Source organism: Ammospiza caudacuta, chromosome Z, assembly GCF_027887145.1.
Source record: "Ammospiza caudacuta isolate bAmmCau1 chromosome Z, bAmmCau1.pri, whole genome shotgun sequence".
NCBI classification, from domain to species: domain Eukaryota; kingdom Metazoa; phylum Chordata; class Aves; order Passeriformes; family Passerellidae; genus Ammospiza; species Ammospiza caudacuta.
Window position 1 is genome coordinate 75,617,989 of NC_080632.1, and position 18,553 is coordinate 75,636,541.

The window sequence follows — 18,553 nt, forward strand, 5'->3', positions numbered from 1 at the left end:
AATAATTGCTAGGGTTCACTTCTTGTCTGTAATTCAGGAGAGCTGATTTCCCTGGCTTCTAAATAATATAATGCAGTAAGTATTTACCATTTTAGTTTTTGAGGAATATAACCTTCTATACATTTCTTACCAACTTGATATAAGACACCATACTAACATTGTATATGCTCTAGGAGGATCAGGCCTGTGCCACTTGCCTTATTTTGGCCTGTTCTAATGCTGCATGTGATAGAGAAGTATCTGCCTGGGCTACTCGAGCATTCTTCAGGTAAGTTTTAATTCTGTCTGTCGTTCTGAATGTTATGCTCAGGATCACTATGGTCACTAAACACGTGTACAGGCTTTTTAACCTGCTGCCAGTTCTTGTGCAGGTGTTAAAGTCAGTGAGCAGTTTTCAGTAGGTTATGAATAGTTGTTCTTCATTAAATTCAATCACAAAATCTGAGACAAAATGTGGATTGTAACTCTGGAGTTAGCAAGGAAAGACATAGCAAAGTGTTCATGTAACACTATAGGATAGAGATTAATAGAAATTACTTGTGGATGATAGAAGGACAACCATGAGTCATGTCAACTGTGCCCTTCTTTCCACTTCCCTGTAGAAACAAACTTTGAATGATGCTAAAGCATAAGTCTAACTTAGGAATTGGTAAATTTCTCTTAAAAACTGTTCTGGGATTTTTATTTCCCATTTTAAAAGAACCCCAGAATTGCTGTTAATTCTCAGAGGCGTGAAACTTGAATGAGCTGTGTAGGACATTCACGTTGAGAATTTTTGGTTTTGCAAACTTTAGGTATGGTGGAGAAGCACAAATGAGATTTCCATCAGCTTTGCCTCCTCCCAGCAACGTTGGACCTATTTTGGGTTCTCCTGTTTCTCCAGGTATGTAGCAAGCATTTAATAATTTTGGACAGGTGTTTTTTCCTTGATCATGTTGTTTTGTCTTCTCACAAGTACTTGTGTTCTTTTTGTCTGAAATAGACTGTGTTTTTCACTTACTAGCTAGTTAATGACAAGAGCTTTTTCCATTTCTCTTTAGTGATTTTTTGATTTAGTGAGGGGTTCGTTTTCTCAAAGGATGTGTCCATATTGCATATACTCTGTTAAAGAACACTGTGGAGAGGGTATACGTTTGTTACTTCCAGAGTCATTTCACCAGCTCAAGAACAACTTATCAATAACGTATTTCAGACTTCATGAAGCTTAGCTGGTTGCTATATAGATATAACAGTATCTTCCTACATTATCATTGCCATGCCTCTACAGATACTGCTTGTGAGAAGGAAGAAGAAATTTGATCAAGAAATGAGCTAGTCATTTGGAGTGATTTCTCTCTTTAAAAGCTCTGTCTTCAGCATTTGGTTTCTGCTTCAGTCTACAGTGCCACCTAAAGAGGAGAAAAGTGCTTATTTTTCCCCTCAAAACTTGGTGCTTCTTGGAGTGAAGGTCTTTTTGTACTTTCAGATTCACTTAAATTTCTACAATTGCTGTCCCTTAATATGCATTACTCAATTTCAGATTGGAAAGGTTTTTAAAAAAGAAATTGATGATGATGATGATTTTGAAATTGTGATTGAAATACTGAATTAAATTAGTTACTGTTTTTATTTAGAACTCATTAATGTATAAAATCCTCTTCCTTCATCTGACATATGTCATTCAGTTTTACACAACAGACTTGGGAAATAAACTTGTTTGCCTGGAATCCAAGAAAATTCCATTTCATTACCATGTTTAGACAAGTATCCAAATTCCTAAGTGTTGGAGAAAAGTGTTGTGAACTAGGATGAAATTGAGGAAAAACAGTTGACCCTGTTTTTCAGAATTCTTAACTACTGTAAAACTCTAGAGGAATGACTAATGAATTAGTGGCATCACTTTCCAACCCTTTTGGTGTGGAACAGTAACAGTGTGGGCAAGAGCTGAGGCGAGGCATAAAAATGTAAAATTAAATCTGAGTCGGAGGGAACAGTAGCTATGGGCAGAACAGGTGCTAGGAGCAGACTAAGAGTGAAATTAGGTTGTGGGGGAAATGGCAGTAAGCTCTGTAGTCAACAAGGAGACTCATTTTAGGACTAAATATGTTTTCCCAAGTCTAAATGTTTGCTTATTTTTGTTGTTCTGTCATAAATGCCTCTTTCAAACCTAGTATCAAAGCAGATGTTTCCATTTTGCTTCAGTAACAGGTCCAGGTGGAAGATGGCACCATTCTTCTCCTACTACTTTCTCGGTTTGCTCAAAGGGTAGAGAACTGTCATGTGAAATTAAGATTCTGATGTTGTGGATGTCCCATGTGGTGGGTCAGACACTGCTGACAGAAATTCATTCAACCACCTCATAATTTTGCATGTGAAACTAACATAACAGTAATGTTAGCATTAAAAGGCCAGGTGCCATTTCCATCTTTTTCCCACTGTTGCAAGTCTAGCCATGCATTTGCATGCTGCTTTTCTGCAATTCTGTGCTTTGCTTTAGCACACATGACGAGGTGCTCTGAGAACGTATTGGCACTGTGTTATCCTTTGTGCTGTTTTGTGTTGCCAAGTTGAGAGAACTGTAGCAAAATAGGCAAAATTGTATCCTTTGATAAAAGCCAAATTTTGAGAGTGCCAGTTTTTTTTACCTTTTCTGTGATACATCACCTTGTTTGCTTATGGTATGTGGACATTTTTGTAGATGACCACACATGCTCCTGATATTTTGATGTCTTAAGTTAGCTGTCCAGACTTAATTTACAGGAGGAGATGAAGTATTCATGGCTGAACTTGAGGCTGTGGACAGCCTTAGACTTAGTGTTTTGAGTTAGCAGTGTTGCTGTAGTGTTGGTACATCTGTCCCACATAAAAATGAAAAGTAATACTACAAGTGTTCAGCATTCAGAAGGTGAGGAACAGCAAAAAAATATGTGGGCAATATTGTATGCAGTGCAGACAACAGATGGTGTGCAATAAATTAACACATGAATGCTGGGAAGAACATGTTGCTTCAATGGCTCTTGAAGGAATTGTATCCATTTATTTGACTTGTGCAGCGCAGGTTGATAAGAAGTGAGTGCAATTTGATACTTTACTATAAATAAAACATTGAAAGTATTTTATTTAACAACTTTGCTGCTTTTGCACAGATACTTTACAGCATATATTTAGGAGGGGGCAGTTTTGGATTGTGTTCCACAACCTTTCCTTTATTTTTTTTCCCTTCTTAGGTACCCCTTTGACTGTTGATAGTCCATATTCTAATCCTAGCATTTTGACACCTGGGCCAGGTAACACCTTCTTCTCTATTTTTATTTAATAATTTTTAAGTTTTTAAGGCTTTTTCATTGGCATTGAAATGAGTAAAATTTACCTATTTTTACCTTAGGTATACAACCTCCTGCTATGTCAACTCCCATTTTTCCTGCTGGAAATTCCATGTCTCACCCTGGTACATCCATTAGCGGAATGATGGGTCCTGAGATAGTATTTTCTGGAAGACACAATGGCATCTGCATATACTTTGCCCGGATTATAGGGTGAGGTCTTTGTAAAAAGAGATTCTGTCACTCAATTTGTTTCATAGTTTTTCACTAACGTGCATATAGGTGGTGCATTCGATATTAATAGCCTTTAAATTGGAAAGTAGTAAATTTTAGTGTTGTATATATGAAATACCTGTCTATACAAAATGTTGGTTTTGCATCTCTTTTAATAATAGTACATTCAGTGAATGCCTAGGGCAGGAAAGTTGCTTAGATACTAAGCCTGCAATCAAGTGCATTAACAGAACTCTGAAATCTCCAGGTTTATTTTTCAAACCTATGAGTTGTGTGTTTTAAACTACTACTGAAGGAAGAAACAGAAATGCAGAAGGACTTAAAAGATCAAAGTCCTATCTTTAAATAATTTCTGTGAAGAATGTTTAGTCAGAATCAGAAGTCAGAGCAATGAAGCATGACTAAAGATTCTCTTACCTTGGAAGTTGAGCCCTAAACAACACAAGCAAGAGCAGAGTTCTGCATATGTTGGTGATCTGTCTTCATGCTGACTGGGCAAGAAATTTTTGTTATGAGACTTGTTTGTTTACACTGTATTTCCAGGGAATTATATTCATATATAGTATTTGAAAGCATCAAATTTAACTTAATGAAAGTTTTTAGATCTGGAATTTTGCTAATTATTTATATCTACACTATTCATTATTATATAATGCCTAGTTTTTAGAATATTTAGTTTTCATCCAAAATTAATCCTTTTACACTTTTAGCTTCAAAGTTTTACCATTTCTTTTTCAATAAATTATACATAGAAGACTTACAAAAATACTTGGTTAAATGACTTGGCTTTTTCTTTTTTGTTTTGCAGAAATATTTGGGATGGCAGTATTGTCGTGGAGAGAGTTTTCAAAAGTGGCAATCGAGAAATTGTTGCAGTATGTAAAAGATTATTCTGTGTTCTTAAAAGTTTCTTTTAGTATTTAAGTCCTTTTAAACTTCCATTCTTAGTTATAAACTGTTCGGTACAAAACCCATTATTTGCCATGTCATTGTTTTCTTAAGTGCTGAGCCCTTAACTGATAATTAATTGTCTTTTAAAGCTCTTCTTTTAAATAGTACTTTCTAAGAAACCAAACTAATTTAATCTCTGCTCTTAATTGGCAATGGCCAGTTTTCTCCATGTTTATTGATGTCACTTAGTTGATACCCACTTAGGGTTTCCGCATGCTCCCTCCAGACAAACCCTAAAAATAAAATGCTTTAGTCGTTTGAGATTGTCACTGCAGTTATGGAAGGACATAAAAAATTTTCATCATTTGCCTAACTAATATCTTGCTGTTTCATGTTTTGTCCATGATGAAAATAAAATCTTTTCTGGCTGTGGCTGTTAATAGAATCCAGTGCTCAATCCTTGTTCTAGCTTAGAGTTTGAAGTAGTAAAGCATAGCTGATTTAGTTATGGGGGGCAAAGAAAGTAGCATCTTGAATACTGTGTATCTGCAGAGGACTCCTGCCTCTTCACATGTATGCTGCCTCAATGAATGTGATATAATTATGTTGTGTTGCTGTGATCTGTTACTACCACACAATTTATTTGTTGTACCCTCTTATTTGTATTTTCAGTGATGTTAGCTTAAAACTGATTTTTTTTTTTTTTAAATAAATGTGAAAGCCCAACTTTCTGTAAAGAAGTTTGCTTTCTTTTGCAGATAGAAAGCAGTGTTCCATCGCGTATGCTGGAATGTGTACTACAAGAACTAAAAGGTTTACAAGAATTTTTGGATAGAAATTCACAATTTGCTACAGTAGGAGCACTTGGAAACCCAAGGTATTATTAATTTTTAATTCATTAATTTCGGTAAATTTACATGTGGTATTTAATGTCCAGCTTTTGAAAAACTACCATAGGTGTTTTGCTGAGTTGAAGTGTTTGTATAGTCTCGTGCTGCAACATTTAGATGCTAAGAATTAGTTTGTTACATTAATCTTTAAGGGATTCAGCATTTCTAATCATATTAGTGTTTTGTTTTTTTGGTTTTTTTTTTAAATTGCAGTTTCAGCACACCAGCCAATCTACAGCAGAGACTCCTGGGTTTTATGCGGCCTGATGGTGGAAGTTCTCAGCAAGTCCAGCAAGAACTCCAAAGAAAATATCATGGTATGTAATTGTTTTTGAGCAGGAAGTATGAAGGAATGGTGCATTTGGATGTTGCCTTTCTCACTTTTCTTGTTAAATCATCTGAATAAAAAGGCCTTTTTTACACACAAATTTTATGTTAAATATCATGCCATTGTTTTGCACACTTACCTCTCTGGTTTTTTTTTCCTTCCTATGTTCTCCATTATGGATAAGTTTTTTTAATCTCCTCACTACAGTACTTAGTGGCTGCAAAACCATTTATATTTACACGATAGGATTTACTAAGCAGTTATTTTATGAGACAAGTGAGCATGATGTCTTTATAAAAAATACTGTAGTGCAGATTTCCAAAGGTACAGTCATTGAAACTAAACTTTGTTTAGAAATATGAGGTCTGTTACACAGCCCATTTGAATTCTTGTGTTCTTATAGTGCAGCTTTTGCCCAGCACTTGCAGGCAAGTTGGGAAATGTTGTTCCTGCATATATGGAATTGAGAATGTTTGTGGTCCACATGCGTGTAATCCTGGGCTTTTAATAGTGTAAATATAAACATTTTCTGTAAGTCACTATGTAGGATTTGGTAGATGTTTAATAATTTTATTTTTTTAGTTTTATTCTTCACTGAGTTCATTAATCCTTTCGGATTGCTGAATGAAACAATGGAATTATTTTTAACCTCATTTGTGAACTGTAGACACCCAAACACATAAATTGTTGCAATTATGTTCTGCCTATGTTATAAGTATGAAAACATTATCCTTTCAGTTTATATAATACATTTTACCAGATTTAAATGTTGTAGTTTTTGGAGTAGTTGTTGCTTTAAAGATAGTGTAGATAGTATTGACCACAGCTGTAACTGTAACTGTTTTCTCTACAAGTAAATACAGATAATCAAACAAAAAGGGAATATGTATGGGTTTAATTTGATTTCTTTTATGTTCAGCAGAAATACATTTATACCTATTGAAACAAAAGTAAAAATTTAAGACTGATGTGTAAATCTAGTGCACAGGAAACCATACTTGTTTTTCAGAGAGTACGATTCCTTTGTTGCATAGTTTGAAATAAATGTTAACGAGGGTTATTTGTTTTGGGGCAGTGTTAACATGGCATTTATCTCCCAAGAGAGCTAGGCAGCATTAATCAACAGTGGAAGAGAAAAAAAGATAGAAAGTTAAGGATATGGTTACTGAAAATCTTCAAAAACTTAAATGCTTACTTGAAACATGTGGAACAGTTCTTGCTGACAGTCTCTTGTTTTCCAGCTGAGGCACAGCTAACTGAGAAGAACTCACTTCAAGGCATCCAGCAGCTTGTTCGCAAAACCTGCCAGGCACTGGCTTTATGGAAGTTGCTATGTGAGCACCAATTCAGTGTTGCTGTAGGTGAGCTTCAGAAGGTAAGATCTGGAGAAAGCAATTTTAATTTGTTTGTACTAATCGGCTGAATTTCTTTTGCTACATAAGTATTCCCAAGGGATTGTTACTGAAATTAATTGAGAAACATATGAATTTTAAACTACACACAATTTTTTTTATACGTGGTCACAAATGTTTAAGAGACTGACATGTATTGACATGATCAGTCAATTTTATGCAATTGGAAGAGTCACTAACAATAAATTGTTCTACTTTAATTGATAACTAATACTGAGTCTCATTTATAAATTACTGTTTTTTTACCTTAAGCACATTCTGCAGAATGTTCTGAAAAGAATAGACCGGCATATTCCAGCCAAGTAGAATTCACTCTTTGTCTTAGTCTTGGTGAAAGATGGAGAGCAATGGGGTAATAGAGTCCTTGCTCTTCTGTGTAAGTAGAGTACCAGAATGTACCACAGAACAGTTGGAATGAACTGCTGGAGGTCACCTGTCCCCTTAAAAATGGGGGCAATAATATAATTGACTCTGAAAGCAGGGGCAGCTAGAACAGATCGTCCACAACTGTTTCCAGTAAGGATTTTAATATCTATAAAGGTGAAAACTCCGCAGTGTCTCTGAGCAACCTGTTCCAGTGTTGAGCCACTTCTAGAGCAAGAAAGATTTCTCTTCTATTCAGGTGTAATTTCCTTAGCTTCAGTTTTTTACCATTGTGCAGTGTTATTGGTTATCACTGAGAAAAACCTGGCTCTGCATTCCTTATACTTTCTCAAAAATATTATTAAGTTCCCACATATTGTCCTCTAAGCCTCCAGGCTAAATGATCCCAGTTCTTTCAGACTCCCGGTTTGTAAAGATGGAAACTTGTAGAACAAAGGGTGCTACTGCTGTGCACCCTCTGCTGATGTAAAATTTGCTGCCAATCATTGAAAAAAGCTATTCATTTGAATAGTGGGCATTTTGTCCTAAAATGTGATAGGATTGTTTGAGAAGTTGTATTTTTTGTTCACAAAAATAATCATTTTAAAGCCTTATAGAGGCACAGAAGTTGTTGCTCTTCACAGTGTTGCATTGGGGAGCTTTGTCCAACTTACATTTGTGTTGGATAAGGAGCTAACTAACTGTTTAATAAATAAAATGTTCTCCTTTGTCTTCAGTAGATTTAGAGTTTTTGTAGCTGTATTATCATGTTGTTAGTATCATCTATAGACACTACATAGACCCTACGTAGGCCCTACTGGCAACTATGTGCACAAATATTCTAATTTTAAAAAATTAGAGACCTTCAGTGTAATTTAATCTTAAAAAGCATGATGAGTTCAGACCTCGAACTTTCCATACTCCTGCTTTTATTGAATCTGTCATTTTTATTGTTCTGAATATTAAAAACTTTGACAGTGTCATAGGATATGCATTCTGACAGTGCACTGTGAAGTAAAAGGAGCTGTTAATTCCATTCTTACTGTCAGAGATCTGAAACAGAGGGACACATAGTGAAGATGGCAGAGGAAGTCTGTTAAGAGGAGTTTTCACTGTTCTTCGGCATCCAGCAAGGCCTTTAGTAGTAGCCTTTGCTTTTTTTTTTTTATTCTGCTATAAAATTTGTATTTTAAATAATGTATTTCTCTGCTGTACATTGCAGTCATTGGAGTTTTGTATCTTTAATTCTTAGAAACAGTTAATTTTGCTGCTGGAACATTCAGACATTTCTAAACAGGGTCAAGTAAAAGATTTGGTAAACCAATAAAATTCTGTCTCATCTTCAGGAGCTTCAAGAACAGCTGAAGGTTACTGCTTTTAAAGACTTGGTGATTAGAGATAGAGAGTTGACTGGAGCACTCATTGCCTCTCTTATAAACTGTTACATCAGAGATAATGCAGCTGTGGATGGAATCATTGCCCATTTGCAAGATATCTGCCCTCTTCTTTATAGCACTGATGATGCTGTGTGTTCAAAGGTAAGTGCACTTTCAGATATTTACAGCACCCAAACACAACTTGAGAACACACACAAATGAGATACATTGGGCAGCTTATAAGTCATTATTATGCTCAAGTAGTTTCAGAAGCAGAAGAAGATGAAGTTAAGTTGTGGGCATATTTTCATCTTTTAAGTGATTAATGCTGAACATTACACAAAAATTATTTGATGCATTTGCAGTTACTTTCATAGTCTGTTAACTCTAATCTGATCTCTAATCTTAACTCTGTCTTCTTTATGTTGATAAAATGTTGTCTTATTCCAGTCTTTCTCAGCATAGTATCTTGGTTTTTGTCCATTCCACAGTTTACTGGAATTTGTGGCATACAATTGTGTTTAAGAATTTAGGTCTTCGAAACTTTTAAAATAAATGTGAAACAAGTAACTGGTGAGGAGAGAACAGGAAACCAGTTGGTTGTCTTCAGCTTTTCTAATGCTATTGTAGCATTTCTGCTGGAAACTTACTGACCAGAGAGTGCTTTTGAGAGGATGGTCTTTTATTTTGTTTCATCTTTGAAATTTAGAATAGTAGTTCATTGACAGTATCCATGATCTGTTCGTGATGTGCTCATGTTAATAATTTCCATTTTTTATTTGTTTTTAGGCAAATGAACTTCTTCAACGATCTCGACAAGCTCAAAGCAAAATGGAAAAAGAGAAGATGCTGAGGGAGTCACTAAAAGAGTACCAGAAGATCAGCAATCAAGTAGACCTTGCTAATGTTTGTGCACAGTACAGGCAGGGTAAGAGCCAATCACTGATCATGCTGAATAATTTCATGGTATGCTTTCATGCCGTCTTTTCTGTTTGGTTTTTTTTTTTTTTTTTGCTAACTTTCAACTCAGTTTTGTAGTTTTTTACCATAAACAATTGCTTAATAAATCTTAAAATGTGCCAGCCTTTTCTTTTTTAAAACCTTGCTAGATTTAACAAGCCAACCAAGAAATCCTTTTCTATATTGAAATAGTCCCATGTATTTACTTCATATTGCAGTTCTCATTTGTTTCATGTATGTGGTTGAAATATTTCACTAGATTCTATGTAAGCAGAGGGTTGCAGGTACCTTTTATACAAAATACGCTGTTTGAAAGATGGTTCTGAATCCTAATTAGTGTGGTATATCAGTTATATATACATTTAAATTATATAACAGCTAAGAAATGGGCCTCTGTACAGTATTATATATTGTGCGGGACATTCCCTGTAACTTCTATGTAACTCAACTTCAAATTTGCATATAAATGCCACAGGGTGGGAACAGGTGTAGATTTTAAATTATATGGACCAGAGTGAGTAGTGTAGCATTTGCTTGAGAAATGTTTGATGTCACTTACCATTTTGTTGTGAATTCAATACAATAATGAACAGTGATATTTGTTTTGGTTTTCCTAGTGCGTTTCTATGAGGGAGTGGTAGAGCTCTCTCTTACAGCAGCTGAAAAGAAAGATCCCCAAGGTCTTGGCCTTCATTTCTATAAAAATGGAGAACCCGAAGAAGATGTTGTTGGACTCCAAGCTTTTCAAGAAAGGCAAGTTTTCAGGATAATTTATTATGATTATATGAAGTGCTTTATTTCATGTGACTGGGAAAGTAGCTCTTTTAGGCAAGGAGTGCAGGGTAATAGTAAACAAGCATTTTATGATAAGGGACAAAGTATAAATATTTTTGCCTATCATGCTCCTCTTGATTATGATTAATATGGCAGGAGCTTAATCTGAAACGGGGTAATAGATGCAGAAAACATCTATTTAAAAGATCAGAAGACTACAGAAGTACTTCTTAGGAAGATGAGCAAGAACAAACCAGATTGTGACATCCAGCTGACAATAAGCTGACAATATTCTTTAAATCTTAGTAACTGTCTACAAAGACAGTTACTAAGATTTAGAGCTGTAAAAATTATTTTATAGACAGTTGCAGTGAAAATTATGAGGTTTTTATTTTCTTTTGCTCTGTTTACAGATTGAACAGCTACAAGTGTATCACTGACACCCTTCAAGAGTTAGTGAATCAAAGTAAAGCTGCTCCTCAGTCTCCCAGTGTACCCAAAAAGCCAGGTCCTCCAATGCTGTCATCTGACCCCAACATGTTAAGCAATGAAGAAGCTGGACATCATGTAAGAAACTTGCAAAAAAATCATGACTGCACTCCAGAGAACAGTGTGATTTGAAGGGGTCTAGAATTTATTAATTTAATAAAATTGTGGAGTAGTTTAATGAAGTGAAGGTTTGTCATGAATTGGCCTCAATATCTAGAGCACCCATAGAAATTATGACATACAAATAATGTGAACCTAAGTATTGTCTCATGGTTATTCGGGACTTAAAGTAATGTAACCACTTTTCTAATAGCAGTTCTGACCTTTTCTTCCCTTAGTTTGAACAAATGCTAAAGCTGGCTCAGCGTTCAACAGATGAGCTCTTCAGTATTGCACTTTACAATTGGTTGATACAAGCTGACTTGGCGGACAAGCTGTTACAGGTGAGCTTGTCTATACACAGTGAACTGGGAGACGTAATAATGCTTAAAAGGCAGGGAAGAGCAAGAGTATAACTGTTATCTTTCTGATGTCTGCAGGTTACTGCCCCCTTTTTGGAGCCTTACCTGGTGCGGATGACCAAGATTGACCAAAACAAAGTCCGCTATATGGATTTACTCTGGAGATACTTTGAAAAAAACAGAAATTTTAGTAATGCTGCTAGAGTCTTGGCCAAGTTGGCTGACCTCCATAGGTATGAATTATATGTGCTCTATTGTACATATATTGAGGTAACTAGGGAAAAACCGAAAAAACCAAAATCAAAATATTTTGTTTAAGTACATTTTAAAAAGGAGGTTTTCTAAAAACACTAAAAATAGGATGTGTTAACTTTAAATCTAGGCAATTACTGGAAATCAGAGATATTGTTTATTTTTGTATTATACATTACTTAACAATGTATTTCCTGTAATTACAACTTATTGAGTGGCCAGTTCTTATTGAGAAGTACACTAGAACTGAGCTTGCAGCAAAGATGGGGCTATGTGGTTGGATTGCGTGATGCATGATTTACTAAAATCTGGAAAAGGCACATGTTACTTTGCAGAGTCTAGCTAGAATATAACTAACCCTCAAATAATTATATTAAGTACTCATTTTATTATGAATATTTATTTTGCAGCACAGAAATTTCTCTTCAGCAGCGTCTTGAATACATTGCACGTGCCATTTTGAGTGCCAAAAGTTCCACTGCCATATCCTCTTTAGCTGCAGATGGTGAATTCCTACATGAACTAGAAGAGAGAATGGAAGTAAGAAAAAATACTAATCTAAGCTACACTGTAAATGCATTATTTCACTTTGTCTCATTGACACGTAACAGTTTTACTACCAGTTCTGTATAAATGGATTTATTTGCTTTCATCCTGCAAAGTTAGGCAGATGAAAATGGACTTAATGGTGTAGGTGGCAATATTTCTACATTTAAATAAGCTAAAGTTAATTCTGGGTGTATTTTTAAACTATGGTTAAATTAATTGAATCTTGAAATACTGAATTTTTCTTTTAAACAAGGTTGCAAGGATCCAGCTTCAAATACAAGAAACATTACAGCGGCAGTATTCCCATCATTCTTCAGTACAAGATGCAATTTCCCAGCTTGATGCTGAGCTGATGGATATAAGCAAGGTGATTGAAATTTCCTTGTGTTAAAGTCCAGTTTATCAAATTTTGGGAGGAAAAAATGTTTTGCAAAGAATGATTGTATATTGACTAGGAAGAGTAATAGGCAGTTTATCATTCCTGGTCTCAATGTCTGTTACCCTGGACTGTAATTTTCTGTATTGTAGTAGTACAGATAATACTTGCAGTCTTTAGTATTTTTATTTCTTTCATATGTTTATCTTCATTATGACATCTCTTATATTTCTTCACTCATAGAAAAAATTAATGGAAAATTAAGTTTTCATTTTAAATATAAAATTTAGTGTTGTTTCTAAGAAATGAAACTAAACGTAGCAAAAAAAATTTGTGGTTGATAACAGTTATGTTGCATATTTACTAGTCTGTCAGACAAAATAAGAAACAACTGATTTTTAAGATTTAATTTGATCCTACATGAAAAGTAAAGGTTGGTAATTTTTCTTTCAGCTGTATGGAGAATTTGCTGACCCTTTTAAGCTCTCGGAGTGTAAGCTTGCAATTATACATTGTGCAGGTCATTCTGATCCTATCTTGGTGCAAACTCTCTGGCAGGAAGTCATTGAAAAAGGTAGGTCTTAATGGAGTAGGAGTTGTGATATCTCTCTCATCCTTTACCATCAGTTAGTAATTCACTCTCTGTTCCTGTTGTTTTTGATTGTTTGGAGGTTTTTTCCCCTCTTGGTTTTTGGGCTCAAGTTTACCGTTGTGCTAACAGCATTGATCAGAGATCTAAGGGAAAAGCTGTGTGGTGTGGGTTTTTTGTGGGGGTCTGGAATGTGGTTTTGTTTGTTTGTAGTTTAAGTAGGTTTGCATGGAACTCCACAGAAGCATAAAGACTTAAAAATGTACGTGCAAACGCACCAGAAAAGGTTGTATTTTTACTTCCATGTGCTGATTTTTTTGTTGACAAGAGTGTAAGATTTTAATTTATTATTTATAAATTTAGGTGCCTCAGTGTAATTTTGTATAAATGTGGTACTTTTCCTGAAGTCCTCTCTAAGCATTTTCTTTTCCTTTCCAGAGTTGAGCGACAGTGTGTCTCTGAGCCCTGCTGACAGAATGCAAGCACTTTGTCTGAAGCTGGCATTGCTTGGAAAGATCTATGCTGGCACACCTCGCTACTTTCCTTTAGGCAAGTTGTTAGCCTGCATAGTAAATAAGCATATGTGTTTGATGGATGAGTTTCAGCTTTTTTTTATTTTACTCTTAGAAAAATTTTAAACTAAGAAATGTTTCTCATTTTTTAATCTCAAAAGAAATGGGAAATAAATGAAGTTTAGGTGGCAGCAGCAGTTATTTTTGGATGGCTGTGCAGATCCCATTTTAGAAAGTAGTAAAGTTTGTTTGCATCAAAGCACAAAGTACAAAATGTGTATTTATACATTTAAGATCTTAAGCAAGCACATTTATCTGCTGTCTCTTGAAATTCTATATGAACCATCTGCCATCTGAAGTAGATTCTGAAAATTATTCGGGAGATTTCTGGATAGTTTTTAGAATTTCTGATTTTCTGATGCTCATATGTTTTGACAGTGTGCTGTTATATAAAAACCTGGCAAATACATTGTTCAGCAGTAAATCTTATTTTATTTTATAATACTAAAATAATATGCAACTAACATTAAATATGAACATTTTGTGCTGACCAATACACTGTTAATTGTTACAGACACTTAAACAAGCTTCCGGCCATTCTAGCAAAGGTAGTCATAGTATGTGTTTTGTGTAGCAACAAAAGTTACTGAATTTTTCTCAACAGCATAGTTGCAAGGCAAAATGGTAACAAAGTACTACGTATGAGTAATCCTTGCCATGCACTGCTGATAGTAAATTACTCTTAAATGCCTTTGTTTCATAGACTCCCAGTAACAAGTTGGAATCTTAATGTTCCCTCATTTATGTCCTCCAGATTTTCTAGTGCAGTTTCTAGAGCAACAAGTCTGCACTTTGAACTGGGATGTAGGTTTTGTAACATACATCATGCAAGAAATTGGAGTGCCATTGCCAAGGTTGCTTGAAGTGTATGACCAGCTGTTCAAAGCACGGGTAAGGAAAATTGCACAAAATAAAAATTCTGTGTTCAACTATTATCAAGGTCTCTCTTTAATGGGAAACATGAAATAATATAAGGAAGGATATAACAAAGTATACATTCAAAACTTTGCTTTCTTTACTCAAAGACACTTAAAAGCTGCATTTTCTCCCTGTGAATAAAATCTGTGGATTTTATTAATTTCAGTACCAGAGCATGATGAGGAAATTTTTTAATTCTTTTAGTTCATCTGGAGCTAGTTTAGGATAAAATAGGATTAGAATTCTTATGTTGCAGAAGGAACAGCATATATTGAGTATATTAATTTTATTTGTTTCTTAATAATGATTAAAATTTGTTGTATTACTAAATCTTCTCTGATCCATTAATGCAATAAGCAAAGAAGTTTGACTTTGTGGAAATGGAAAACTGAGTCAAATTTATGTATATTTACTATATAATTTAAAATAATGTTTAAATGTAGGCCTACATATAGATGAAAGTAGAATTCCTGTTAATCTAACTTTCTTGATACAATAAATAAATACTTGCACAGCTGGCAGTTCCTGTACACACGACACACTTTTTTTGTCTTGTCTCCTTCATATTTTTGTCCTTAATATTTTGTGGTTTGTTTTTTTTTTTTAGGATCCATATTGGAGTCGAATGAAAAAGCCTTTGCACCTGTTGGAGTGTATTCACATATTACTGTCACGATATGTACAGGATCCAAGCAGAGTACCTATGAGGTAAAAGGACAGCTATATCCTAATGAATAGTGAAACATAAAATATTCTAAAATGCTTCAGTCTAGCAATTCCCAAAGCTTTTCTTCTTTAGGGTGAAATTAATATTTTATTCCTAACACTTGTTATTCAAAACCATTTGGTAGAAACTTGTTGAAGTCTTCCTACTAAACTACTTCCACAAAGGTAATTTTCGTCACATCACTGAAGATACTTGAGGAACTGAGAGGATTATTTTGTGATTTTTGGCAATATACTTTAAGGACTAGTTCAGACAAATCTGTTGCAGTGTGTGAAAGTGGGGGAAAACACAAATTGGGCATTTTGTAACTGAAACAGTGAAGTGTTTCATGTACAAATTCTAGAAGCTCTAAGTTAATCTAGGAAAGAGAAGACTAAACATTGGGATGGATCTTCCCCAATTGTTCATAAGAGGTTGATGATGAATCAGTCTTCAAGACTGAAATTCAGCTTAATTCACATCAGAAAGAAATTTAGGTGTAATAATAGAAAAAGTTTCTAGCGAGAAAGATAGCTAAGTACTTGAAAAAGTTGCCTGCGTATCACCTCTACCTTTGACAATTTTTATTTGAATAGACTATCTGAACTTCAGTCAGAACTATCTTGTCTCAAAAACAAAAACCAGAACTACACAAAGTCTTGATAACGCTTCTAAACATAGATATTGCTGATTCTTTTGAAAAATGTACATAAAATATCCCCTGTTCACATACAGTTTACTTCTATCTTTTATCACTTTATTGGTCTTTTATGGTTGGTTGATTTAGATACTCTATTACAACTTCAGTGAATGCTGTCTGATTTTAATACTTCTTTCAATAATACATTGAGATTTCATTATAATTTATGACATTTAAACTGCTATCTACATTAATAACATTGACCATAATAATATCTAAAGTAGTATCTAAATATTTCACATTGCTATAAACTGTCATGCTTTTAAAGTATTTAATATCAGATAAATAGTAATGAGTCATCTATTTTCCCGTTATGCCTTAGTCACAGGCATTAGATTTCAAAAATTAATTTATCTTAATAAATAGTTAAATACTTAAAAGTAGCTGACAGATGTCTTACTGATACACTATTCCATTGCAACTCAAAGAATGCTCATGTTCTAGTTCAGCTGAATTCTGAGATACAGGATTAAAAAGGAGCTCATGGTTATTCTGTGTTTTGTTTGCAGGCGACGATTCACAAATGTTTGCTTGGATGCTGTTAGTTGCTACCTGGTTGAACTTCAGTCTATGAGCCCCACACTAATGGTGCAGACTACTATTGGGAATTTTAAATCTCTACAGGCCAAGTTAGAACGGCTTCACTGATTGACTAATACAAGAACAGAATCATTAGTGCAGGTAATAGAAACTGAAATAAAGGCTCCAATGTTGGCACTGAATTACAAACAAACAAATCCTCAGAAAGAAAATCCTGAGAGAGTTTTCTCCTGCCATGGTTATCAAATGTGTGGCCTGTATTCATGCGCTTCCTAAAAGTATCTACAAATTGTAGAATGTAAATGTGACAAATGGAGTTTCTTTTACTTTTACTACTACAAGGTTTTTTAACAATAGAAAGCTTTTTTTTACACTGTTGAATTAAAATACATTGTGTGATCTTTGCCATGGGGATAAAAATATTTCAAAAATATTTTCTTTTTCTTTGTTTTAAATAATGGGGGAAAGCAAATTATTTCCCCTATTCCATCTTAATATGTTGTATCTTTTAAAATCAAATAAAGAAGTAAAAAAATGACTTCTGTCTACTTTTATTACGTGCACACTAACACCAAATTGTATTCACACCTAGAATCACCTCCCTTCCCTGCTGCCCACGGGGCTCTGGATGCAGCCCAGGACAGGTTTGGCTCTCTGGGCTGTGAGTGCCATGGCTGGGGCATGTGCAGCTTCTCTCTCACATCTCACACACATGTGTGGGGGACCATCTGAAAGGCTTTACAGAAGTCCAGATAAATACCATCTGTATCCCTTCATTTATCCACTGTTGGAGTCACTCAGTCATGAGGGTTACCAGGTTGATCATGCAAGGTTACCCTTGGTGAAGCTGTGCTGGTTGTCCCAAATCACCTCTCTGTCCTCCAGGTGCTTCAGCACAATTTCTAGGAGAGCCTGTTTCATGATCTTCCCAGGCAGAGAGAGGAGGTTGACATGTTAGTTGTTCCCAAGGTTGTTTTTTCTTCTCTTTCTAAAGATGGATACATTTTCTTCAGTCACCTGAGACTTCACTTGACTGCCATGACTTTTCAGTTATCATGGAGAGTGGCTTGGGAACTACATCAGACAATGCTCTCAGGATCCTGGGATGCATCTCACCAGGCGGTACAGACTTAGGGAAATTCAGGTGCCTCAGGTCATCATGAACCTGATCTTCCCTTGCAGTGGGAAGCACTTTGCTCCCCCAGTTGCCATCCTGCTGTCCATCAACACAAGAGGTGTGGGAAGACAGGTTTCCATTGAAGACTGCAGCAAAAATGTGGAGTACCTCAGCCTTCATCAGTTAACAATTTTCCATCACTGTTTATCACAGAGAGGTGTTACACCTTCTTTGGCCTTCATTTTCTAGTTCACATACCTGTAGAAGCCCTTCTTTTTATTCCTTATGTCCCTTGCCAGGTTCAGTTCCAGCTTCTGGAAAGCCTTCCTTATCTCATCCCTACATAACCAATCTTTCTCTATACTCTTCCCAGGTTCCTTGTCCTAGTTTCCTTTATATGTGCTCTTACTTCTTTCCTTTTAGTCTGATCAGCAGTTCCCTAAACTGCCATGCTGGTCCCTAGCTTCCTTTGCCCAATTTCTTGTTCCTGGGGATTGCTAGGTCTTGGACACCATGGAAGACCAAAAAAATCCATTGGAATAGGGTTTTAATCCATCACCCTCTAGGTTATAGGCCCAGCATGCTTCCAGTGCTTCACCCTGCTCCTCCCAGTGCCTCTCAAGGACATGGGACCCCCATCAAAGTGCCTTTGTCCAGACAACAGGAATGAAAAGCGTTGGAGAACAAGGGCATCAATCCTGCTGCTTCTCACTTGCTGAGTGCTCTACGGCACCTTTATTATGAAATAGGATTG

At 35.4% G+C, this 18,553-nt stretch overlaps 1 protein-coding gene across 1 annotated transcript in view; it reads left to right on the forward strand.

Moving 5' to 3' along the window:
* NUP155 (nucleoporin 155) overlaps positions 1–17,220 on the forward strand; it is a 28,896-nt gene extending 11,676 nt beyond the window's left edge. The window contains exons 15-35 of the mRNA XM_058823494.1: positions 174–268; positions 795–883; positions 3,207–3,266; positions 3,365–3,515; positions 4,345–4,411; positions 5,186–5,304; positions 5,531–5,634; positions 6,887–7,020; positions 8,767–8,958; positions 9,586–9,724; positions 10,374–10,509; positions 10,944–11,097; positions 11,358–11,462; positions 11,559–11,713; positions 12,143–12,272; positions 12,535–12,648; positions 13,111–13,231; positions 13,685–13,795; positions 14,573–14,709; positions 15,344–15,444; positions 16,652–17,220. Of these exons, the coding sequence (XP_058679477.1) occupies positions 174–268; positions 795–883; positions 3,207–3,266; positions 3,365–3,515; positions 4,345–4,411; positions 5,186–5,304; positions 5,531–5,634; positions 6,887–7,020; positions 8,767–8,958; positions 9,586–9,724; positions 10,374–10,509; positions 10,944–11,097; positions 11,358–11,462; positions 11,559–11,713; positions 12,143–12,272; positions 12,535–12,648; positions 13,111–13,231; positions 13,685–13,795; positions 14,573–14,709; positions 15,344–15,444; positions 16,652–16,790 (2,553 nt within the window). The 3' untranslated portion in view covers positions 16,791–17,220. The remainder of the gene's footprint in view (positions 1–173; positions 269–794; positions 884–3,206; positions 3,267–3,364; positions 3,516–4,344; positions 4,412–5,185; positions 5,305–5,530; positions 5,635–6,886; positions 7,021–8,766; positions 8,959–9,585; positions 9,725–10,373; positions 10,510–10,943; positions 11,098–11,357; positions 11,463–11,558; positions 11,714–12,142; positions 12,273–12,534; positions 12,649–13,110; positions 13,232–13,684; positions 13,796–14,572; positions 14,710–15,343; positions 15,445–16,651) is intronic.
* Positions 17,221–18,553: the final 1,333 nt, after the last annotated feature.